The 27059-nt window shown below is 41.8% G+C and overlaps 1 protein-coding gene across 1 annotated transcript in view; it reads right to left on the bottom strand.

Annotated features, from left to right (window-relative positions):
* Nucleotides 1-27059, bottom strand: part of ERBB4 (erb-b2 receptor tyrosine kinase 4) — a 1039775-nt gene that overhangs the window by 285566 nt on the left and 727150 nt on the right. The window contains exon 5 of the mRNA XM_075069950.1: nt 12394-12459. Coding sequence (XP_074926051.1) covers nt 12394-12459 — 66 coding nt within the window. The remainder of the gene's footprint in view (nt 1-12393; nt 12460-27059) is intronic.

Raw genomic sequence — 27059 nt, 5'->3', positions numbered from 1 at the left:
GTACATAACCATTATGTATTTAAATATTATTTTTCATTTTTTTTAAATAATCAAAATTGTACCCTAGTTTATCCCAGAAAAAAGTTTAAATCTTTTTTCCTCATTTCATTTGGGTCAACTTCTTCTTCTCTAAATGTTTTTAACAAAGCCTTGTGGATAAAATTTTCAAAAGCACCTAATTAATTTAGGAGCCTAAAGTCCCATTTTCAAAAGTGAATTAGGGCCAGATTTTTAAAACTATAAGGACATCTAAAATGCAAATAGACACCTAGGCACCTACAGTCTATTGATTTCAATACAAGTTAAGCCCCTTTTCAAAATCTCACTCGGTGCCTATCTGCATCTTTAGACCTAACTATCTTTAAAAATCTGGCCCTTAGACATTTAGGATTTTAAGTCTCATTGAACGTGAACAAGATTTAACCTCTAAGGACCAGATTTTCCAAGATATTTAGGCACCTAATGACATTTGAAAAAGCACCTAAGTTGCCTGAACTGCTTAGGCTTTTTGACAATACCATAAGGTACCTAAATACCTTGGAAAATCTGGTCCTAAGTGCCTAAATCACTTTTGAAAATGAGATGTAAGGTCCTAAGTCACTTTGCATTTTTAAAAATGTTAGCCTGTAGTCTTAACACTGTTCATTTCCACTTATTCACAGCTGCTTGTTCTTGTCAATCCAGCATGGTAAACTCTACCCGTATCAGCATTGCTAACTCATAATGTTACCATCAATTTTGCAAGATTTGGTGATTATTCTTTTTTAAAGCAAGGCGATTGAAAAAAAAAATGGACAGTCTGCTATTAAGTTCAATTCTAGCCCTCAGGGTTGCAGAGAAAAAACTTGAAAACGTTGGCCCATAGAAGGCCCTCAAACCAGAAGGAAAATAAAAAGAACCTAAAATTTATTATTTAACAAAAAAAACAAACAACTGTCTCATAAATGTTTGTAGATTGACTTGTGATTTTTGAACACTTGGGGTTAGCACTAATGCTACATTAAGTGATTCTGTCTACATGCTCTGAAAATCCCAAGCTGTTATTTTTAAAAGTCACAAGCTACAGAACACAAGGAATTATTAGTGGCGCCAATGAACTAACTCAAGAGAAAGAGAGTGAGAGATACGGAAAGCAGCAGGAAGCCAGCATTAGGAAATGGTGCCTTTTAGAAAGTAATGGAAATCAATCTCTTATTGCTGGACCACAGGATGGCTCTGCAACTTAGCGTCCATTTTTAATTGGATCTGCATTATGTAAAGTTATACTTAAAAAAAATAGACTGGATTAAAAAGCCTTGGAAAGCAGATCTAAGTAGTTCTCAGAAATATTTTTTTTGAAGCTCTAAGGATTTACTACTATTTTGTATTAAACAAAAAAAAAAGAGCAAATTGCATTACAGCTGAGAGTTTGAGAGCCAAACTTCAGGCTGATGCAATTTAAAATATTAAAACTGGGAAAAAGAGGCGCATATGATAACACATTATAACCTTCAACTATAGCAATGCTATTAAAAAAAATTCCTTATGCTCTCTCCATAACAATTTAACATTTTTTTTAATAAAACTCAAAGATTTGGCTGAAACTAGCTGCAGACAGAAAATTAACATGATTGACATAATCAACTGAATTATACGGTGAAGCAATCTATTTACCGTGGCCTCAGGAAGCTAGGCTAATAATCACGGCATCGTAAAATCAATTGACATGGAAATTATATAAAAAAATCGCATTACAAATGACTGGCTGAATTTGTTAAGACTATGAAAGTTGACTTTCTCTGAGACCCTCTCATGGAAGTACTGACCCATGGGCCAGTTCGATAAATTGGCTGGTCCAGGTGTGATGGGAGGTTCAGCAGGAGATGTGCTGCCTCTGCTCTATTGTCCCCCACCCTTTGCTTACTGCCATGTGAACTCTGTAGTTTGGGAAGGGTCAGTGAAAAAGTCCTACAACATCACTCAACAGTAAGTACAATTCCTGAGTTAACGGCACTAACTCTGGTTTCCCCTCCACTATATGAACCCCATCTCCTCAGTAGAGGGGAAATTTTGATGGGCTTTTGTTTTACTTCTACCCTGGTCTTTCATTGCACAGTTGCAAACCCTGGTGCTCCCCAACTTAACTATGGGCAGGAAATTCTATGAATGGAAACGCAGTGCTTCCTTAGTTGGAAATGGGCCACACAGGCAACATAAACCGTCTCCATTACGGCTACGCAGCTAGAGAGGCTGCTGTGGGTACTGCCTCCTATCTAGAGGGGCCTGTCATAAACAGATAGCTAAGGGTTAATGTCTCTTTCACCTGGAAAGGGTTAACAAACAAAACCTGACCAGAGGACCAATCAGGAAACAAGATACTTTCAAATCTTGGTGGAGGGAAGCCTTTGTTTGTGGTTTTGGGGTTTTGCTTTGTTCTCTCTAGGCTCTGAGAGTGACCACACATACCTACAGGCTCTCTAATCTTCTGTTCCAATTTTGTAAGTACAAAGGTAGAAAGACAGTTTAGTCTTTTTAATTGTTTTTCTGTATTTGCAACTGTGTATCTGGCTGGTGGAGTTTTACTGTGTATTTGGGTGAAAGTATTTTAAATTGTATTTCTGCGGAGAAAGCTTTCTTTCTATTGTCTATAAGCTGAAAAACCCCTGTATTTACATCTAGATTACAGAGATAACTTTACTTTTTTCCTTTCTTTTTATTAAAAGTTTTGCTTTTAAGACCTGTTTGATTTTTCCCTAGTTGAGGCTTAAGGGAATTGGTCTGTACTCACAAGGAATTGGTGGGGGGAGGGAAGAATAAATTCCTCTTTGTGTTAGATTCACGGAGCTTGAATCTGATGTCTCTGGGTGAGGGAATCCCTTTGTTTAGATTCACAGAGCTTGAATCTGTCTATCTCTCCTAGTGTACTCAGGGCAGGAAGAATCTGGGAGGAAGAAAGGAGGGGGAAGGGAAATGGTTTATTCCCCTTTGTTGTGAGACTCAAGGAATCTGGGTCTTGGGGGTCCCCAGGGAAGGTTTTTGGGGAGACTAGAGTTCATCAGACACTCAGAGTTCTGATTGGTGGCACCGTATCAGATCTAAGCTGGTAATTAAGCTTAGAGGATTTCATGCTAGTACCTCATTTTTGGACTCTAAGGTTCAGATTGAGGAAAGTATACTATGACAGGGCCTTCCTGACAGTCAGCCAAGGAGGAATTTAAAAGGGCCAAGTGGCCTAAATACATAGACCTATTTCTGGCAGCTCAACTGCACAGCTCACCAGAAAGAGAGGGGCCAAGAATTCCTCTTCTCCCAAAACAGTGATCAAAGAACGGAGGGAGTGCACCACTTTGTGGGGGAGGATCCTGACAGGAGCAGAAGGCCAGGAGAGCCCACTCTGAAAGTACAGATGTCCATACCCCGCACACACACACAAACACCACTCTCTTTGGGACTGAGGGGAAGTGAAGGAAAGGACAATTCTCCTTTTCCAGCCCTGGGGCAGCTAATTTTAGCTGGCCAAGACCAAACTCTGTCCCTCTACGGGTATGTCTACATTTGGACCTGAAGTGTGATTCCAATCAGAGACCCTAGGCCCACACCCGGGGTGGCGAGACCCTCCCACCATTTTCCCTGCCACAGCTACACTCTATTTTTAGCATGCTACTCAATGCGAGCTAGCGTGAGTATGTCTCGTCGAGCTGAGAGTGACACCCCTACTCCAAGTGCAGACGTACCCTACAGGATACACACAGCTATTTCCTCCAGCCTATGGCTGTCAGGGGTCCCACGGGGAGCATCATTTGAATGATACTGGGGAAAGGCAAGCCCAACAAAAAGAGTCCAGCAGCATGGAAGGTGAGAAGGTATCCTGTTCAGCAGTTCCCAGTGCTACAGGACAAGTAACTTTTGGAGTGCTATGTAGCAAGCAAAATCTTCTCCTGATCAGGGCAAAGGAGCATGACCCCAGCTTTCTAAGGCTTGTGCTATGTAGGGAGATACAGATATCGCTTTTGTATAAATCCCACAACTTCTTAAGAGACAGTAGTTCCTCAGGATGTTATCTCATCAAACATACAGTGACCACACACACCGATCTAGAGGATTCCAGTCCCAGTTCAGCAAGGTACATAAGCACATTGACCTCAGGACTACCCATGTGTTTAAGTGAGGTATGTGTTGAATCTGTCCTCTGTTATGCTCTTCGTGTTGGAAAACATTCTCAGTTCCTGATAACTGACAATTTATAGAACTGTTTACAAAATCTGCACTATGAATAGCTGGGTCTTGTTTGGGTTGACTTTTTAAATTGGTACTAGACCTGTGCAGAGGATGGAAATTCTGTTTCATGCAGGATTTTGAGAGTTCAACATTTGGCTTTGTTCCAAATAGGAACACAGATTATGAAATTCTCGGAGATGGACATTGCCTTTCAAAACTGTTTTGGATTAACTGAAAAGTTCTGACTGAGTCTGGTTCTAGCAAAGTTTCTCTGACCAGCTCTGTTACTTTTACCAAGAAAGTCAACATGACAACATTTCATGCTACACAAAGGTCATGGTCTATACTTTTTAATCCTGTGGTATGCACATTACATGTGCATCAGAACTGTTAGAATGTCCAATTCTAAAGAGGAATTTCTCGATAATTTTAATGACATCAGTGTTGGAAGGGGTCAAGGGGTGAAGGATGCTGCTGCTAAGGGCATAGGGGTGGCTGCTTGCAATTTTTCCTTGGGGGAACCTGCTGCAGCTGTGTGGAGTGAGTGAGAGAGAGTGTGCGAGAGAGACTGGGCATGTGCCTGTGACCCAGGGACCTCTTGGTGCCAGCTGGCTGAGGGCACAGAGATGCATCAGGGCTACAGGGATCCCATGGATCTGATATCTACATACTAGTTCACCAAAGAGTGTCATGTAAGATCTCTAATGAAAGCCTGTGTCATACTGGTCCATATAACCATATACATACAGAAAATATACAAGGAGTTATGTGTGTGCTTGTATAACATGTATAAACTGAAAATTATGTTCTCTAGGTGTGTGACATGGAGCTGGTCACCAGAAAAGGCCAGACACAGATTTCTTTAATGCATGAGATGGTTATCTATCTGTGTGGCTACATGTAATTGAGTATTGTGTGGTACACAATGGGTCATTTAGAGTCTGAGCAAAACACTAATCGAGTAATTGCAAAGTGGGAGACTCTACACAGGAAAACACAAGCCGTGGGAGTCATCCTGTTTGCAAATGCACACAATGGATTTTTGGACTATAACTGTAGAGACAAACTTGGGATCAAAGAGGAAAGTGTGCTTGTTTCATGAACAAAAGAACACCGCCAAGTCTGGCTGTAATAGCTGGAAGGGGTTTGGGTGAGTTTTTGCTCTTATGGCATGACAATGTCTTATTACTTAAGTTTAGGTTCTAAGATGCATGTATTGGTTTTATTTTATATGTAACTCTTTGTTTCCTATATTTCTGCTTCCCATGATGTGAACCTCTTGTTCTCTGTTAAGTAAATGTCTTGTTTTTACCATAAACATATCTAAGTGCTGTGTTGTAAAGGAGCACTTTGTTCCACAGGGTGACTGATAAGTCTCTGTGTGCTGTTCCTTTTGGAACAGAGGAGCTGAGAATTCTGTAAGCGTCCAGTGGATCTGGGCTGGGTTGGAGCATGTCTATCATTAATCTGTACAAAGGGAGCAAGGCCAACAGAGGCCTGGAAGGCAGTGCTTATGTTGCCAGAGGCTGATGATGTTGGGGAATGGCCCCATAGTAGGCACAGACAAGGTGCCCTCTCGCTAAGGAGAGATGGTAGCGAGGTGCCTCACAACCCAAGGTACCTCACAACCCAAGGTATCTCCCGGAAGCATCACAGAGCCTGGCACCAACATTAGACCACTCTCCTTGTGCTGCTGCTGACTCTCGTTCCCCTAGATGCTACCACCTCAGGCTGCTCCTTGCCGCTGGGCAGCAGTGGGACAGGAGGCGCCTGATGCCACAGGTGCAACCCAAAGGTGCAACTACAGCTCCCACCAGCAGTTCAGCCACCACATACCTGAGACTGAGGATGAACTGCCGGCAGGCACAACAAGGCTGCCAATTGCAGAAGCATCACGTGAGCTGCTGGACGCTCGGCCATTCCGCTGAGAATAGGCCCAAATACGCCTCCAAGCTGCACCAGTGAAACTGAGAGGAGAGTCTTACTAATAATGATCCAGGCCCTAATCCTGTAGTCAGATCCTCTAAGGCAGTCTCATTTATGCTGAGCAAAGGATCCACCTGTATAGAACTAACTGCAAGATTGAAACACAGTTTGCAAAGTAATAGGGATAATACCAAATTTGTGCCCAACACATGCAAATGGATAAAGATTTGAGCAGGGGGCTACTTGTCAGTTGCTTTTAGACCACAGCCTAGCAATCTGACCAATAGTGTCTCATTGTTGTCTTACACTACACTGCCTCTGGGCATATCCACCTGTTGTCTCTTGGCTTATACTTGGACTGTACACTCTTGGGGCAGGGACTGTCTCTTTGTTCCCTGTTTGTACAGCACCTAGCATAATGGGGTCCTGGTCCATGACTGACACTTGTAGGCACTATTGTAACACAAATGATAAATAAATGACAATAAAATTGGTTGAGACTCATATTAAGGGGGAAGGCAGGATGTTGCTTTGTTTCACACATATGTGCAATTAATCAGTCTATCTTAATGTTTCCCTTAATTTTACATTATGTCAGGGAACTGTAAACCTGTGAAGGAGAGAAAATGGGAAGTAACCAAAATCAATAAGAATGCCTCATGAACATGCAAAGTTATTAGTGGAATACAAGGATTTTAATTAAAGATGCTGGCTCCTAGCAAATGCACTATGTTACTCTGATTGATCTAGACTGCTGCTTCAGCTCTTTCCCTCTCTCCCCACCAGCTCCTGCTTGATTTTTGCTGTACTATGTGGATATTTACTGCATCAGCACCTTCTTTTTCCAAACCATATTTGTAAATACAATTACACCTGGGACAAACACCTATTCACACACATCCCTTTATGGGCATGTTTATATTGGGGGTTGATTTAAAGCCTATTTGCCTCCTTTGTGTTCTCAAGCTGTATTTAGTTTAAGGTTTTTCTTCTTTAAACTGTATTCAGTTTAAGATCGTTCCCCTCAGTGGGACAAGGCAGGCCTTCTCCCCAACATGCTAAGGACTCTCTGCCACTCCCACAGTCTCTTTTATACAGTTTTATTGTCCAAACTTGAGTCAAATCAACAAAAGCACAGTTCTTCAACTCATCTTGGGCTACAGCTTCTCTGAGGTTTTCCCCCTAGAGTCCTCAAGTTCCTTTTGTCTTCCCTTGCAGGGAACTCTGGCAGTCCTAGTTTCTCCAGGGCTTCCTATTTCTAGGGAGCATGCAATGAGAGCCCCATGTCCATGCTCTTTCTCCTTTCTTCATGGTCTCTCAGGCTCACCTCAATGGGTCTCTCCCTATCTAACTGCAGGTGCCCTCTTTTAAGCTCAGGTGGGGTCAGCTGACCTGCCACAGGTGCACTGTCTCTACTCCTTAAAGGGAGAGTGCCATCCTGACACTCATAGCTCATAAAATACTATATTAAGTTTACAGCAGTTCCAATTTCCTTTCACGTGGGAAGAATTCAACATAGACATCAAGAGTAGATAGGACAATAAAAATAAGGAAAGGCTTTCAAAAGTGAGTAGTGATTATAAAGGGTTTGGGGTTTTTTTAGTTTGATGGGGGCTCAGTGCTTATTGAAAATCAGACTTGCCATGCTAAATTGGCTCCCCTGAAACTGAACCACCCAGAATCCATAGCTACTTTTGAAAATGTTTGTTGCTGCTAATATCTACTAACATTTTCAGTGTTAAGAAAATTAATTAATTGCACAATACAGCATCTGGAAATTATCCCTTTTTTACCTATTAATGACAACAGTTTATCTGTAATTTCCTATTAATTGTCCTCTTAAACATGTAAATAGACATGTTACATTTATATAGATACAGGTGGTGTACCAGACACTTAAAGATAGAGAGATATAAACAGCTGGAAGACAAGAAGTAGACTAGGTGGATGATATTCATTCAAGAACAAAACTATCGTGTTGCTTTTTCCCCTGGTGTAATTTGAAATGAAAGACAAGGATTAAGATCTTTTTGTTTTATCCCTTTTTTCTGGAAAATAATCTAAATCTTAACTTGGGAGGGGGGCTCATTAGAGTTTTTGCTTTAGCTACTCAATAAAAAAAAATGAAATTATTAAAATGCAGATATGCCCTCCTTGAGTTCTGTTTCCAGGAACAAAATATTTAGGTTTGAAGATGTTATGCTTTTTGAAGCGTCTTCCTGCATACATCTGAAAGATGGGTATTCTCAAATATACTAGCTTAGGGTACATAAAATATGTGTGAGACAAACTGGGAATGGGATGAGTGGCATCCAAAAATAACATCTATCAGACTGAAAATTCAAGTGTTTTTTTTAAGCAGAGATCCAAGTAATAACAGTGTGGTGTTAGTTGTTTTCTGGTTTTTAATTTGGGTGCCTACATGCATATTTCTATGACTAAACAAAAGCCAAGCAAAAAATGCCCATATTAGTGTAAAATGCATAAAAGATTTTTTAAAAGTCCCCATCGCCAGTTTAATATGCAACAATATTTTCCTTAGAAAACAAATGCTTACCAATGATCACATTAGGTCATAGGGGATAGAGAAGTGTGAAAGATAAAATAACTGCAGTCCCTGGTAATCAGACACTGCAGAGAGCTATCCTGATACTGTGCTTAAAGATAAAAGGGTCTACGCTTGCTATTTCAAATTAGATCTTTCTGGAGCCTAGATAACTTTCCCTTTTTCATCGTTTATTATTTTGGTAGCCACTTTTATGCCTTGGCCTGTCCCTAGTGTTCAGATATGTTTGCTCAGTTCTTGTAAAGAGAAAGATGGTTGTCTCTCCAAATAGTAAACCTACTGTATAGCTCTGCTAAGCTTCCAACTTCAGAGCAACATTGCAGATAAATTTCTCTCTTCCTGGCATTACTACATTAATCCACCAAATCAATTTACTTATCTCAAAGCAGTTCTGCTTAGTAGTTGAGTTCTAGGGCTGGCATCCTGCAATACGAACTTCTGCAGTCACATCAAGTCCTATTGAAATTAATAGGACCCCACACTATGCAGAGTTAGAGCATTTCTTGCAGGGATCAGGACCCAAGGCTGTAGCTACAGTAAAATTATTGTAATCTGTTTTGGGGTTAGTGATGTGTGAACAACCAAACATTCAAAAGATAAGTCCCCTCAAAACTGGATTTTTATCCAGGCTATTAGGGTACTAATACATTTGACAGAGAAACAGTCCTATGTAGGACGGAGAAAGGAACTTGCTTGTATGTATAACAGTGCCTGACCAGCTAAGGTCCACTTTTTCACCAGGTGGTTGAGTGGGAAACATTGATTTAAATTCTTTTTTCAACACTAACTTCTTCAGTTGCAATCAAAAAGGCTGTCAGAAAATGAAAGAGGAGTTCCAGCTTGATCTACAGGGCAGACCAAAGATCAAGCTCTTTCGAATACCATTGTACATGGTGCATTATTCATTATTCCCATAAACTGGCCAGGCCAAAAAACATTTATTTACATAGGTCAAATTCCATCTGAAGTGGAAGACTTTGCTTGTGCATTTGTGGGAAAGATGTTAACTTTGGCAGAGTGATTAGAAAGCCTTCACCATTATGAACCATGGCAGTCGGGTCAACAAGGCATTTCTGAACCAGAAGCGAGTAACTAGTATGGAGATATCAGCTACTGCATGCATGCCTTGTGTGTGTGGCAATGTGACAGGTGAATCCTTATGGTTGATGGTAGTCAATATGATTCTTCTCAGTGCAGTGGACACAGACAGAAAAGAAAACTCTAGGAACCTGAAGTCGGTGGAGTTAGAAATCAGCTGAGACCCACAAACATCTGGATCCAGATGTTTCTGAGTGACATCAAATCTTGGTGCAGTATTGTGGAGTGCAGAGTGCATGGGACAGTAGTTATTTGGGCCCTTTCTTCATTGTAGATGAGGGGAAGGCAACCTATGGCACATGTGCCGAAGGCGGCACGCGGGCTGATTTTCAGTGGCACTCGCACTGCCCAGGTCCTGGCTGCCAGTCCAGGGGGCTCTGCATTTTAATTTAATTTTAAATGAAGTTTCTTAAACATTTTAAAAACCTTATTTACTTTACATACAACAATAGTTTAGTTATATATTATAGACTTATAGAAAGATCTTCTAAAAATGTTAAAATGTATTTCTGGCATGCGAAACCTAAATCAGAGACAATAAATGAAGACTCAGCACATCAGTTCTGAAAGGTTGCTGACCCCTGCTATAGACAATGTTAGAATAATCTTGGAACGCTAGTTTTGTTCCCCTTGTAAAATTCTCCTGTAAAACAATTAGCATTTTCCAATTTCTTATAACCTCTTGCATGAAGGTAGTCCTAAATGTGTACAAGTAGCGGTGATACTTCTAATGAATCCAGTTAAACAGAGGTGGATGCTATTGGACTGTTGATGATAGATTCAGGTATCATGTGAATGTGTGTATTGGTAGGTTATTCTTGCAAGTCCTTTGCTCGTATCTACTGCCTTTGGACCCAGTGCACAAATGGAACCATAGAAGACAGGCTTACTTGTGGAAATGTATGGAAAAAGTTGACTTCCCAGGAAGAGGGAACCCAATGAGCACATACAATTTTAAATGCAAAGTAAAAATAAATATTTAAATAAAATATAAACATTTAAGGATTTAGCCACACATCCAAACAAAGATATTCCTTGTGGGGAGTGTGGAAAGAAACAATTGGTTATCATTTTTTGCACCTGCTAGGTCTTAAATAGCCACTGCCGGCGGGGCTACAGGGCCATGGCCTTCCCATTTTTGAATGTGGATGGGCCTGGCCCGTCCACTTTTTGGCACAGACCTGCCCCCTCGCCCTTCCTTTTCCTCCCTGAAGTCCCCTCCCCCGCCAGGCTGGAAGCTGGAACCTGACCCAGATAAGAGTGACCAAAGGAGCTACGGTTGCCAACCCTCCAGGACTGGCCTGGAGTCTCCTGGAGTCAGCATCGATCTCCTGGTGACCACTGAAAGGAATCCAGGAGATTTTAATAGGATATCTTAAGAAAATGATAGTACATCATGTTGGGGGAAATTTATCTCCTGGAATAGCTTCAGTCACAGTTGGCAACCCTACGAGGAGCCCAGGCAGCTGTGGGGAGCTGCAGACCCTGTACCTGCTCAGGGTGGAGGGGGCATGAGAGCAGCCCTTGGCTCGTGTCCATGTCCGCCTGCTCAGAGTCTGCGGCTCCCCACAACTGCCTACGTGGCTGTTATCCGGACCCGGCTCCGGTTTCTGGTCTGGCATGAGGGAGGTGCCTGTGGGGCTGAAGAACCACAGTCGGGCCATGCTATGAGCCATGCAGGCATCTGTGTGTAGTGGCGGACCCTCCACCTGCCCTGAGGTCAGGGACATGGACTGAGGGCTGCTCTTCAGCCCCGCACCACAGGCAGGTGGAGGGGCCCTGTCTCCCCAGCCTAGCTCTGGCTTCTGGCTTGGCCTCGGGGGGAAAGAGGGGCAGGGGTGGGGTCGTGGAGGGAGCAGGGCCTCATGGCATCCCCAACTATTAGGAAGACTCTGTTGCCCCTGGACACTGCTGGTGTTCACTCTTAGTTGTTTCTCCTTTTATATTTTGCTGATGTTGGGGCTGCCTGGCTCCTTGTTCCATGATATCTGTCTAGTCAGTTTGGAAATACTGTAAGAAAAGACTCTCTGTCCAGATGGTTATTATTTTATATGAACAAATTCACTCATCACCATTGTGACATCTTCCAGACACACGATGACAGATAGACATTCTAAACAATCTACCAGTTAATCGGAAAGAACTTCTTCTAAGCGATCTCCATTACTGGCTATCTAAGTAGGACCTACATACAATGGACCACATCCTGAGATACTTATCAAGAGCATAATCCTGCAAGGGGACAAATATCCTCATATTCCCATTGAAATTAATAGGACATTAGAGCCAATTCAGCTTCCTGAAGGATAGGGTCCTCACTAAGGATTTCAGGATCAAGTCCATAGTTTTGCATTCTTGTTATTGTGTTTGCTCCAATGGATTCTGAAGTCACAGTTAATACTCCTCAGAGCAACACCCTACGTTGGGAAGCAGAGAAGAGAAGGGGAAAAGAATGCTAGATGGGAAAGCACAAAGAGACACTTACACAAGTGAAAAAGCTAAAACTATTTTTAAAAGACCATGACAATATCCCTTTAAAATGGAAACCGTAGAATCCCTTTTACAGTTCTTTCCATGCCTTTCTTTCCCTGTCCTCACATACTTACAGCTCTGGCAGTGGTTTTCTGTGGGTCCCCAACATCGGCCTGTGCAGGACTTGTGGCATCGCCCACCTGCAGGGTGAAAACAAATAAAGATTAGTTAGAAACTCAGCTTCAGTCTTGGGCCTCTACTGATTCCTCAAGGGATGCACTACTGTTGTGATATGAGGATTTATAGGCCTTATCAGGGTTGAGGGATTGGCAAAACAGAGTCAGGTTAAGTAGCCACCCCTATGTGTGAAACATAGATGAGGCTGAGGCACATGACATTGGCACTTTAATTTCCTAACTCTACTATCTTTTCTTAAATACATAAATTGAATTTGTGGATCTTGAGAACAGATGCTGCTGTACAGAGAAAAAAACCAGTCTGGGAACATCTAAGTATATTTTCATCGTTAACTATCCCAAGCAGTGAACACAATGGTCTATGCTGGATCCACCCAGCCTTGCGTTACTGGTGGATGCCGCTGCTACAAATTGTACACAAAAACATCTGAACCCCATAACAGAAATAAAAGTCAATACAAATGAACGAACAAACAAACTTCTGGGGCAAAAGGCAAGCAACCATGTGACTAATAAAGAAACATGGCCAAATCATTGTTAAAAGATATGGACAGTTTTATTAGCTAAATAGGTTGAGTTTTTTTACTCCCCGAAAGCAACCTATCCTCATTTTTGAGGACTCTTTCATTCTTCATAAAAATATTGCTCAGAAAATCTATCAAGCAAGCGTCCACTTAGAGCTTGATCCAGAAGCCACTGAAGTGAATGGGAGCCTTTCCATGAAGGTGTTAATAGCACTAACTTGCAATACTCTTCTGTACACACAAACTTTGAGAATGTTGACAGATCAAATAGGACCACATTCCTGTGCTAACACTCTGAACCCTGAAGTTCTAGCCACAAAGAAAAAATGTTATTTACTTGGCTAACAGAGCTTGGGGGAAGATATGGTATTTTATTCACATAAAATCAGAAGGTCTTAAGGATTATGTTCTTGAAACCCACTTTCACCACTCTGACATGTATACAGTGTTGATGGCACAATTGATTATACTGTACAATAATCACATGGCGTGTGCTAACTACCTTGTTGAAAGTAACAGTTCTTTGTTGGACTGAAGTTCATTTAAAGCAAATTATGCCTGGAAAGCATTGTTGCTGACATCATCAGCATATAATTTCCTGTCAGTTTCTGCCATCTGTTTATTTAGATCACAAACACATTATAACTACCTAATGCAAACTCATTCTGGCTGACAGGATGGGGACTCCATCTGGCATGAATAATGCAACTTTATACAGTAATAAAGATAATTATTATTAAAAGGCTACTGGAGCCCTGTGCAGAAAGCTAATAAATCTAAATTGATTTATAACACTGGAAATTAGAACAAGGCTGAGGCGAACAGCAAACGTGGGAAACTTTTAACAGAAGAGAGTCTCAGTCAGGGCTCAATGGTGAATAGGTCCATAGGCCCATCCAACTGAGTAAGGAGTATTAAGAACCTGCCTTATGCCCCTTGGATATTGTATCCTGCATATCAAACACAGCGGATATTGTAAACCTACTTATTCCCACTCCCACAGAACAGGAGGGCAAAGTCTTCATTCCACATACAACATCCACACTTGTTAACCAATGCATCTGAGCCGATGCAGGGAGAGTTGCAGTTTGCTGCTGGTATAGGAATGAGTGGGAAGCCGGTGAGGAAAGCCAACTCACAGATGTATCTCTGTGGCACAGCGCCTCCCAGAGTTATTCCCAAGGCAGTGCAGATTATGCTTAAGGTTGTACCTAATGTCACATTGAGTTTAGAGAAGATGGTTAGGGAGAAAGCTAATGGAAGTCTTGTGACTATATCTATTGAACTCTTAGAATACATACAGACCATTTGTTAATTGTATATCCCAGAAGCAGAATGAGATTTCATTTCTCCCCTCCTTTTCTGATTTCTATCATCATCCTATATTTACTGTACCCACTGGATTTTTCATTGCCATAGTGACATCTGTGGTGAGATAACAGTAGCTTCAGGTTTCATGACAGGTGACCCCTAGCCAACGAGTCCTCCTACACTTCTGTGTATGCTGAGATCTTTAAAAGCTCCACATATGAATAAAAGTCTTTGCATCTCAAATTCCTTGGCACCAACATGATCCTTGGTATGCAACCAAAAATTCATTCACCCAGCTCCTTCCATCCTAGAAATAAATGTGATTCAGCATGTTCAGAAGTCGTTTTTAAAGAACTTTAACTAGACTGTCTGCTTCCTATTACATGAGTTTGTTTGGCAGTGTCAGACGATAATTTGCATTTAAATAGAGATATATTTAACAGGAGAGCAGGGGGGGAGGCTGCCAGCTCTCTTTTCTCTCATTGGGAGCTCAAAGTGTCTGCATCATTGTTTTCTCTTCTCTCAGTTACACAGGCAAAATGAGAAGCTGAGCATATAGATAGCACATCTTTGAATTAAATTATCACAAATCCTTTCGAAGGTCAGATATCAAATACATGGGGAATAAAAAAAGTGGCTTGTCCATTTTGCTCTTCAGTTGTTAGTGTTAAGAACCTTGGACCTCTCTCAACATGAACAAGTACTGGTCTAAATTCTGCCCTCAGTTATCACCATGCAGCTACAAAGACTACAGTGGGTTTGTTTGCACAAGTGTAACTCAGGGAAGAACATTGTCCTCTAAGGATCTGATTTCTGGAACTCTCTCTCACAACAGTTGTCCCACTAGAGGGCTCATGAGAGTAAGAGGTATCCATACGAGCAAGGATTTGCAAGAATCGATCCAAATGTCAGCTGTTTGAAATTCATCCCCAGATCCAAAAATATAGACCTTCCTGCAGAGAAGTCTGCTGATTCACTGAGGGCATGTCTACGTTATGCGCTGGATCGACGGGAAGCCATCGATCCAGCAAGGAGTCGATTTATCGCGTCTAGTCTAGATGCAATAAATCAACCACTGAGGACTCTCCTGTTGACTCCAGTACTCCACTGGAGCGAGAAGCATAGGAGGAGTCAACGGGGGCGCGTTAACTGTCGACTTAGCACAGTGAAGACACCACGGTAAGTAGATATAAGTACGTAGACTTCAGCTATGTTATTTATGTAGTTGAAGTTGCTAACTTAGATTGATCCCCCTCCCACTGTAGACCAGGCCTCAGAAACAGAGACGTCTGCGTAGTCTTTTGTTCTTCTGTAGTTCTATGTATCACACTACAATGAATTTCAGAAAGGGACATGAGTATATTTTAGAAAGTTCACAGTGAGCCGCCAATGAAGAACTGTTTTTCTGATCAGAGATTTGGGAAATAAAGTAGGCAATTCCTTTCATTGTACTCACTATGTTTATAAAAAACCAAAAACCTTCGAGAAGTAGATGGAATCTCTGGAAGACTCCTTGCAGGCTCACTTCAATAAAGAAACGTTAAAGCATGAAAGAGTGCCAAGTATCCTTGATGGGGGGTTTTGGGGAGGAGTGTTTTATTTTTTTAATAGCAAGGTGGGTTAGGTAAGGAATCACACTTCCTTCCTATGATTTTCTCCATTAATCTTTGCAGATTAGGAGATTGATTTTGCAAGATGTGGAGCATCCTCAAGTGTCAGTGGTGAGCACCTTGCAGGATCAAGCCTTATCTGAGGGAGAGAAAGCCTGGATCTGATAATTCATCACATGCATTCTTTGTGCAATCAACTGTTGACTCTCAGCAATTAGCTGGAACCTGGCCATCAATATGTGATGCCAAGAAAAAAATTCTCAAGCAATTTACCTTGTAAGTGGTTACCTTACCCATCTGCTCAATTGTCATTCATTACCAAAGGCAATAAAAAAAATCTGTTTCCCAATCTACTTTTGTTTCCTATATGTCACATGAAAAGGCAGCCTCCAGAGGAGCCTGAATCTGTGGTCTCTTCCTTGCCCCAGTGATGAAAATGTCTGAAGGAGACATCTAATGATGTCAGCTCCATTTCTATTCCAGAATATTACTGGTGTTCTGCATACATAATGAAGTTTCACTCACTGAAACACAAGAGAAGTGAGGGGACAAAAATCAGGACTGTATAATTGTACCTAATTTGTGTTTAATCTAAATGCTGAAAGGCCAGAGTCGTTGAGGAGCATGTAACGTAATTTTGTTCTGGCAAATCCCATGAAGAAAACTGACTACTTGTCTTGGATGGTTTATAAACAACGAATCCTGCATCCTGGCTGGTGGTTAAACTAGACGACCCTTGTGATCACTTCCGACCCTATGGTTCTACGATTTTAAGAGTCATTTCCCTTTGGCCAATATTAATGTAACATGTCTTTCATTATGGAGGCTGGGGCAGGAAATCTTCATACTCTTCCAATGTATGGCTACCCCTGTGGGAGATATCTATTACCAGCTTATTCCTTCTGCTCTACCAACTGACAATGCCACCAACAGAAACTAGAAGCTCACTTGACTGGGAAATCCTAAGGATACTTCCACCTTGCACTAGCCCAATAACTGAGAAGAGCTTTCCTTTGGATCAAGATAGACTTTATTATGACAAGAAGCTACAAAAGGCTGTTACTGACAAGAGAAGAAAACTGATGTTCTCCTAGTCCCAAGCTATCAGCAGTGTTCCTCCACAGTTCCTTGTTAACTGTCATAGCTGCCTTAAGGAGACCCCTTTCACCCAGAAAATGGGAAAGAAGAGAATGCAGTTGAATTCAGAGAAGAAACGGTCTCACTTTACATGAAGTCTCCATTTATAAATGGTTTATAAAAGGTTAATAAATGATTAATGGATGTTATCAGCATGTTACTGATATGAGTAGCATGTGTAATGGATGGTTATAAGCACCTCAGTAGCAGGTGCTATTCACAGTTATAAGCCATAGTTATAAGTATCCTCTTGATCTTTTGACCTCTAGGTAACAACTTAAAATAATCGATTAACGATGGATTAAAACATCTATGAATAATTTATTAGCCCTTCATAAACTACTTATGAACTAAACCTTAATTGAAAATTTGACCAAAGAAATTGACTATTTCCCTCAGCTTTAATGAGGAGGTTCGGAACCATACAACCATAACTTGTCATAATGTCCCAGATCTGTAGGGTGATCCCAATACATTCTGCCTTAAGATGCCTCATCTCTTTCTTTTCATTGTTTAAACATGATACTACTTTTAACTAGGGCTGCACTTTGTTTTTATAAGCAGCTAAAATTACTTAGTTTTATGTATGAAAAGATACAGTTGATAGCAAAATCAAAATATAATTCAAACACTGCTGCATGGTATTAACTGGAATTAAAGATACTATTGTTGTGATGAATTGTTCTGCCTTTATCAGCCTCTAACGCTTTCCATGTCCTTGTCTAACAATTCCTATTGTCATGCGTTTATTCATTCACACTCCTTCGTTAAGTAAAAATCATTTTACATTTTCTACCAGCCTTGTGTTAGTCTCCAGATCTCTGCTATTGATTTGAAAGTTAATTACCTAATGGAGAGATTCACACTTTTCAGGGTTTCCTCTCTAGGGAAAAACAAGCATGTCTGCAGAGAGTGAGAGCAAAAATTCGGGTAAAATAGAAGGCTCATCTTCTGTAAAACACATCACTTGCTTTCTCTCTGTCGCTATGCAAAAAAATACAGGGCATAAAAGTTTAAGGGACAGATCCTCAGCTGGTGTAAATTAGCGTAATCACACCAATTTCAACAGAGCAGAAGTTCAGGATCTGTCCCTAAGGGTATGTCTACACTACTCGCCGGATTGGTGGGCAGCGATCGATCCAGCCGGGATCGATTTATCGCATCTAGTCTAGATGCGATAAATCAATCCCCGAGTGCTCTCCCGTCAACTGCTGTACTCTACCATGGTGAGAGAAGCTGGTGGAGTCAACAGGGGAGTGGCAGCAGTCGACTCTCCGCAGTGAGTTGGTCTAAGTACATCAACTTCAGCTACGTATCAGAGGGGTAGCCGTGTTAGTCTCGATCTGTAAAAGCAGCAAAGAATCCTGTGGCTCCTTATAGACTAACAGATGTTTTGTAGCATGAGCTTTCGTGGGTGAATACCCACTTTCTCAGATGCATGCATATATTCACCCACGAAAGCTCATGCTACAAAACGTCTGTTAGTCTATAAGGAGCCACAGGATTCTTTGCTGCTTTTACAACTTCAGCTACGTTATTCACATAGCTGAAGTTGCATAACTTAGATGAACACCCTTCCTCCAGTGTAGACCAGGGCTAAGTGTTTTTCTAAAGGGGACTGCTCCTGAGCCCCAACTTGGTCACCAGGCTCAGCCCCTTCTTTAACAAGTCCCTCAATAAGGTGACTGACAACAGGCAAGTCGGATCGGTGGAACCTGACCTTGCAGTTGGCAGCATAATCCATTGTTTCCACAGCAGACCCAGGAAGCCTGAATGGAATCATTTGTGCATACACTAAATAAATCTCCTGGTACTGAGGACGTACGTGGGGATTATGAAGGATAAATATTTCCCCATAATTAGAAGAAGGGTATAAGACACCCGCATGTCCCTTCTGTGATCACTACTGCAGCCTGTAGGTTGATAGTTGATCTGTCCATTATATGGATCTGCCCACGTCGCTCTGTGGGCCAGCAGAGACCCCACTGAAGAGCACTGCTCTACTCCATGCTGGGGTTATGGTCTCCCTGCCTGGACTGTCTGTGGGCAGCTCACTTACCCCACTCTAGAACCTGAAGACCATCCATACATCTGGAGGGATAAAAGCATATTCCCCCAGCAACTAGTTTTAAGACAGAAAAGTTGAATCTACCACTCCTACTCCTCTATTTATCCACTAATCTTCCTCTCTAGATAGGCACAGAGAGAGAGAGAGAGAGAGACACACACACACACACACACACACACACACAGATTCAGACACAGACAGCTGAAAACAGACTGACAAGGGAAATACGTATGTATAATGAAAACAAACCAAGAGATATACACATTGAGACAAGAAAAGAAAGAGCTAGCGGGACAGTATTAAAAATAAAAAAAAGGAAACTGGAGATAAAATACAACCTGCATTGAGGAAAACAGAATACTTGCTAACAATGGAGTATGTAATTTGTGACAGAGATAACCCTAAGCATGTCAGTGTTGTTGACTGGATCAGAGGAATCTGTGCAGAATTCCTAAATTATAAAGTATTGCTAGCTATGTCCACAATAGACAGAACTGATCTTAAAAGTGATTGACCACCAGACATAAGGGAATAAATGAAAAGTCAAAAAAAATCATGTCGGCAGCATTGAACTGGCACAGGCTGGTGGATTCATATTTATCATTGACAGCACAGGGCTGATAGGAAGCTCACTGTAATGTTACTGTTCTGCTGCTACAGGAAAATGTCTTCAGGCCATAGTAATGAGTAGAGAAAGAGACTTGAGGAGGAAAGAGGGTTAATAAAGATACTAACATTTCCCCCCTAAGACAGACACAATAGGTAAGATTTCTGACTCAATATATTAATAGGGAATTTAGTCTTCCAGAAAAAAAACAACCCCTTCACATATGACATGGGCTAAAACTTTACTCTGATTAAGCAATTAGGAGCTATTAATTATTACTGCTTATAGCTGTTAGCCCAGAGCAATGTAAAGGGAATTCCCCCCACTGCAATGGAGAATTAGTTCCAAGCAGCATCAAATGCATTTCTAAACACAGAGCTAGGGGTCCTAAGCAAATTGGAAAACCGAGCCAGAAGACTATAAGGCTAGGTCAAGTTATACTTGCTGCTTGGCAGACTCATCAAGATCAACACACCCTTGGGAGACTCTTGTATTAAAAATATATTTTCCATGTGTGAGCCACAGATAACTGCACACATTCATTGAAATCAATGCATACATGCCAACTGGGGCCTGGAGGTAAAGATCCCCTCGAGCAGCAATACCATCTTTCGGCACAATTTGCTCACATTATTCTTTCTGGGATGTCACAGTAGGCACTTTTGGTCTGTGGTTCCTGAGCTCAGAAACAACAAAACAGAGCAACCGCTTAGAATCCTAGTAAGTTCAACAATTAGATACGCAGGGGGTTCCCCATCCTGTGTTCTGGGTGGGAGGTTATTACACATGCATATGCAAAACACATGTTTGCATCCATATTAATATAATTAATAAACACCGATTATGCTGGACATCTTTTAGCTGCAACAGCAATAGACAAAGCAAAAAGATAAACAACTTTTTTTTTTTAATGAATCCATTCTGACAGGAGCATAATTATGGGTGAGAATCTGAGGCTAGAGCTATAAGTACTTTCTGTGTGATCATGCATAATGTTGTGTGAGAAACTCCAATGTCATTATTGCAGATTTTCAGAGGAGAGCCCTAAAAAAAAAAAAAAATTAAAGCCACATTGACAAGTGAATGATGAGCTTGGTGGTGTTCTTGCCCTAATTTCATACCAAAAACCAATAAATGAATTATTGGACAATAAGACGAGATATCTATTGGTTGCTATTAGAATGCATCCAGAGCAGCGATCAGCAGGGTGGTGGAGAATGCAGCTTCCATTGTAAAAATAAAGTCAGATTCTTTAGAAAAGAAGATGAGAAGTTGGAAGGGTATTTTTTCATTACTTTATATTTTTGCAGGCCACTGTACTGCTGGGATGTGTCTGTGTGGATGTGGATGTGTCATGATACCATGGATATTTTTGGCACTTTTCCGGCCAAGAGGAAATGAGGACTAACAAATGCAAAATAAACTTCCTGGATACACTTTCACCTGAATAATCATTCCTGCTAAAACCGATGGAACTTTCAGGATTCACAAACATGTTCAGAAACAAATAGGTGGTCATCCTGTGATCAAGGAGTAACCTAGATCCATAAATTACAAATAAAGCAAACTGGTCACTTTTTGCAATGTATTACCATCTCCAATGTTGAGATTTGGCATCCATTTGCAATTGCTCTATCAGAAGCAGGGGCGGCTCCAGGCACCAACGTGCCAAGTATGTGGTGGCAAGCTGCGGGGGGCGGCCTGACAGTCACCGTGAGGGTGGCAGTCAGGCAGCTTTTGGCAGCGAGCTTGTGGGAGGTCTGCCGGTCCTATGGCTTAGGCGGTAATTCGGCGCCGGGGACGCCGAATCCATGTTACCAGCGGACCTCCTGAATATGAGGAACCATCACAGAAAGCAGTTCAGTCTTCACATCCATTTAGGATCTTAGGCTGTCTGCTGAAACTAGCTAGAAATAGGGGAAAAGGGGAATATGCTAAAGGAAAGCAGAAGATTTAGAAAGAGGACACAGAATGGCAGGAATAAGTGGAAATACTCAAGGAATTTGTAACCTGGTAAAAGCTCCTAGGTGAAATAAAATTGGTACAAGAGCCTTTTCTTATTGCTATTTCTCCATATTAGATGGAGTAGCATTTCTTCCTTCCATTTATTAAATGGCAGAGGCTAAATATTTACTGGTGGTGAAGGGGAATTTTTAGAACCCTATCAGTGCTGAGGGGAAACAGGAAAGGGTGAGTCAAAACCCTGCCAGGCATGACTTAACTGAAGATGAGGGGAAATGTAAGGCAAGTAAGGTACCACTGAAAAAATCTCCGCCAGGTGAGGAAAAAGGTATCGTTGCTAGAACAGAGAAACTGCTGGAGAAAGGAGGAATCCCCAGTGGGGAAGTCTGGCTGGCTGAAGTCTTTAGCAATGTCTCTTTAAAAACCTATTTTCAGGAGGAGGAGAAAGAGCAAGGATGACGTTAGCATAACACTGAGACATATTTTACAATCTTCTTCAGATAAAATGAAGTGAGGTCAACATCCCATTTGCTTCCTTAGGAGTGAGAGGGAGAAAGTTAGGTCCGATTCAGCACACACAGAAGTCAATAGGACATGTTGATTTTGATGAGTACCAGATCACAGTGATAAGCAGCCATCTATAACAATGGCTTGCATAGAGTGAGTTGACCTGCGCATTTTGATCATACCTTCTTGGAGACTCATAGTGAGTTTGTCATGCAGACATGGGAATTTTTCCACATGTCGTTGTACTGATTGATGTTACCTTTGTTGAGAGCCTAGAAGTCATTATCTTATCTATTAGAGGTGAAAGAGCTTCACCTCTGTAATCAGGTCACCTAACATGCAGGTTATTGTGATATTCCTAAAGTTGACTGGGAATTATATTTTGCCAAGCATAAGCTATTTCCCAACAGGAATGCTGGGTAACAAATAGAAACAAGATTTTAAGAAGTCAGAGCTTGTTTGAAGACTGGTCCAGGAGGACTTGAATATGGAGTCCTTCCTGACAGAACTAGAAGTCTCAAGTGAGGAATTAAGGACAGTACACACAAGAAAGCCAGAAGGTCCCTCCCCTTCCTCATTTAGCTATTTTTTTTTCTTCCTATCAGCCATAACTCTCATCCAAAGTCCCTAAGCTTCATTCTCCCAAATCCAAACACATTGTTCCAAATAGTGGAAGGTATGAGAGGAGCACTTTTCTAAGAGAACAGGAGTACTTGTGGCACCTTAGAGACTAACAAATTTATTTGAGCATAAGCTTTCTTGGGCTACAGCCCACTTCTCTGGAGAACTCTGAGAGTTAAGACAACTCCCACCTATTCATGCTCTCTGTATGTGTATATATATCTCCTCAATATATGTTCCATTCTATGCATCCAAAGAAGTAGGCTTTGGCCCACCAAAGCTTATGCTCAAATAAATTTGTTAGTCTCTAAGGTGCCACAAGTACTCCTGTTCTTTTTGCGGATACAGACTAATACGGCTGCTACTCTGAAACTTTTCTAAGAGAGTGTATTGGAGAACTTTGGGACTGAAAGAAAGTAGGCCAGGATGACCATCAAAGCAAAAGAACACAAGCCTTGAGTGATAGACGCAACCTCAAGTTCTGAGGATGTCCAGCCAAACAAGCCTATGTGACATATGCCTAGAAAATGCAAGCATACTGGTGTGAAGATTCTCTTTCAGGCAAGCAACAGAAAGAGTCTGGGCTGGAATGGCCCACTATAAGATCATCTGCTGTGTACTCCTAATATGAGAAAGTCAAATTTCTGTCTCACACACACATCACCAACCAAGACTCCCTTCCTCATTTTCTTTGTGCTAAGAAGGTATGCAGAATGAAATCAAACCTGTACTAAACAGATGCTGTCAGTAAAAGAAGTGGCTGGGATAGGGCACGTTATCAAACTAACATTTAGATAACTTCAAAGAAATGTACCTGCCCAGAAGTTTCAAGAAGATAATTACCCAATACAATTTAGTGACTGGTTTTATAATGCTTCTTTTCTTTTCTCTTCCTCAAGCAGCCCTTCAAAGGCAGTCAGCTAAAGCAGCTGAAGCATGCTCAAGAGAGACCAATTTTATCCACCCACTCACTCTAAATATGCCAATCACAATTCAATCAGATCATTTCTAATATTCTGAGTATTTGGGGTTTATTTCCTACTTTCAAGACACACTGGTGACTGTGATGAAGTAAGTTGCTAAGTATTTAAGCTGAAAGTTTCTCCCCTGTGTAAAAGACTCTTTAAACAGCCAGTCTGCAGGTAAATAGGTGGTGTGCAGTAATACATTATATGCAGACAGAGACTGCCATTAAAAGGTAAGCATTTACCAATAGCTGCCACCTAGTGGCATGTGAATTACTATATCACTTCTCTAATCTTGGACTAGGTAGTAACTCTTGTACTTTCATACCAGTTGTGGAAATGGCTGTTAAGTTACGACATTTTAATGATGACAACAGTACCAAAAGTAGGGTGACCAGAGAGCAAGTATGAAAAATTGGGACAGGGAATAGGAGCCTATATAAGAAAAAGACCCCAAAATTGGGACTGTCCCTATAAAATCCGGACATCTGGTCACCCTAACCAAAAGTGGTGGCAGAACCCTATTTGGGCTGCTGAACATAAGACTGTTGGCCAAAAAGTGACTAGTGATCTTCAGTGCCTCAGTTTTGGGGGGCACTAAACCTCATTTTGAAGCAACTGGGTCTCATTCTCCCTTCAGTCTCTTTCAGACATCATGATCTTTATCTAGGATTCCTTTGAGAAGAAACTCTTCTGATGTTAGAAAAAAACTGGGCTGTGGTATCATGTAGGATCATGTACAGTACACTAAAGCACTCAAAGGGTTAAAGGGAAGATTTTTGCAAGATATTTCTCTCTGGGTACAATAGCCCAAACAATTTCCATGCTTAAAAATTAAAAACGTTTTTTAAGTTGGCCACTGTATTTGGGTTACCGAAGTATGTTTTTATTTATTTTTACTTGGACATGCTTAGATGTTAAAGGGACCAGATTTTCAGCAAGTTCTGAGTACCAGCACAATGAAAAAATCAGGCCTTTTCAGTGTGTCTATGCTGAGGAGGATGCTGGACCTAAGGGTGCTTAAGGTGCGCTAGGACTCCATGGCTTGAAGTGGTTTCCATCACATACAGGGTTTACAGGTTTGTTCAATGCTTTCAGCACCCTCCCCCCACAAAAACTGTCTCAGTGCCACTGATATTGGGCACCCAAAAACTGGGCATGTTGGCCTAAAGCTTTTAGCAAGTTTCCGGATTCATCCCTCCAAATCCAAACATGCTGGTCTGAATAAAGAAAAGAATGTACAGGTTCCTATTGTTCACTGAACCAGTTCAGCCTATAACTGCTTGATACCTCAAACCAGGGCTGGTCCTAGGGGCGGGTCACATGCATGACCGCCTGGGGTGTTATGGTCAAGAGGTGCCATGCAGTAGCACAGAGGGGAGTCAGCAGTGTAGAGTCAGCAGCTGCTCCTGGCTGGCAGGGGAGCACCATGTGGGGGAGGGCCCATATTTCTCCCTGCTTCCTCCCAGCAGAGGAATGGGGGAGAGGGACGAGAAGAGATGCACAGATACTGCTTATACCCCCCAACTTTCCTCTGCACGCCCCCCGGGGAGTTATGATGGGGGGAGTGAGGAAAAGCACTAAGCACTCCGTGCATCCAGATCACTTTCCCCACCTGGACTGTGAGGTGAGATGAGCATCAGGAGCTGCTGCTTTCCTGACTTTCTCTTACACAGCCCAGGTGGGGAAAGTGACCTAGATGCAGTGAGTCCTGATGTCGTTCTTTGCCCCCCTGCCCAGCCCTCTAGAGGTGCACAGAGGAGCAGTGTTCAGGGGGAGCCGGGGGGAGTGAGTGAGCAGCAATGCCAGCTGCTCCATACACCCAGTCAGTTTCCCCATATGGGCACTGGAGAGGGGGGTGCATGGGTTAGGACAAAGGAGAGGGATTGGGGCACAGGAGGGGAACACAGGGGTTAGGGGTGAAGGGGGAGCACATGGGGGGCAAGGGTAACGGAGGGCACCCACAAGAGTGAGGCACAATGGGGAGGGTACCGTGCTCACAAGGACCTGGGGCACCAAAATACAAAGTTCACCCAGGGTGCCGTTTTCCCTAAAGCCAGTCCTGTCCCAAACATAAAATGTGTTCACCGTGGTTCTAAGTTGCATTTACTGAAGGCCAGGAGCACAACAGATCTATTTTCCACTTTTCATTCTTCCCTCACCTTTAGTTCTCAAAGGCTTGGCAAAAATTCATGCCTCAAAAAACATTGTTTTTGTTTCTGTATTATTCTTTCAATTGCAGCCTATACTCTGAACTGATATTCTTTAATTGTAGGGAGAGGGAAAATAATATATACATTTTTAAGAACATAAAATACTGGCTCTCTGTTCGGCTCTGATTTAATGGGCTCCCCAGCTGAGAAATCCAGGAAGCATTACTGCTGTTAAAATGCAATTTTGCAAGCACTTGAGGTGTATTCAACATGGAAAGAGCTTTCACAGGATAGTGTCGTTATTCATGGTGCTCTGTGTGAAAGAACAGTTCCTCGTATTAGCTTTGCACTGTGACACCTGTTGCAATGACTGCATTCCATACAGAGACCACCTGTCTGTGAAGGCCCCTTTCCCTGTTCTCGAAACAGACATTTAAAATGTTAATTCAAGTTAAAGTAGTGCACCTCAATGAAAGGTTATAATTTAACAAACTCTGCAATAACAAATGCCTTCAGCATTTACTTTTCTGGAATGTCATTTTCCCTGTAGGTAGTTTCCAATTTAGCTGTATATCTGGAATGATATACTAGCTAGTCTTAAAGTTGGCTTTAAGTATGAATTAGGCGCTGCCTTCTTTTCCTCGGCCTACAAATCATAGAATCATAGACTATCAGGGTAGGAAGGGACCTCAGGAGGTCATATAGCCCAACCCCCTGCTCAAAGCAGGACCAATCCCCAACTAACTCTCCCATCCAGGGCTTTGTCAAGCCTGACCTTAAAAATCTCTAAGGAAGGAGATTCCACCACCTCCCTAGGTAACCCATTCCAGTGCTTCACATATATTAATGTATTTTTGTTCAATTTTAACTGTGATTTGTATTTATTTATTTAGGAATAAATCCTGTTCCTTTGAAGGGCAGGAAAAAAGCTTGCAAGTGAGCAAAGTAGCTTTGCATGACTCCTGCACAGAGGCTGAGTATAGGGACAAAGATAATTTTGTGCTTAGCCATAAGTTTGTCTTCTGACAAGAAGGAATCCACTGGTTTCAAGAAGAAATATCTAGGTAGCGATGCCCATTTTGCATTGAGAGGCATCTCTGCTGAGGCATTGGCAACCATGCTTCGACTTTGTTTACTT

Source organism: Chelonoidis abingdonii, chromosome 10, assembly GCF_003597395.2.
Source record: "Chelonoidis abingdonii isolate Lonesome George chromosome 10, CheloAbing_2.0, whole genome shotgun sequence".
Taxonomy (NCBI): domain Eukaryota; kingdom Metazoa; phylum Chordata; order Testudines; family Testudinidae; genus Chelonoidis; species Chelonoidis abingdonii.
Note: the sequence above shows the minus strand (reverse complement) of the source record. Positions and strands in the feature narration are given on the sequence as shown.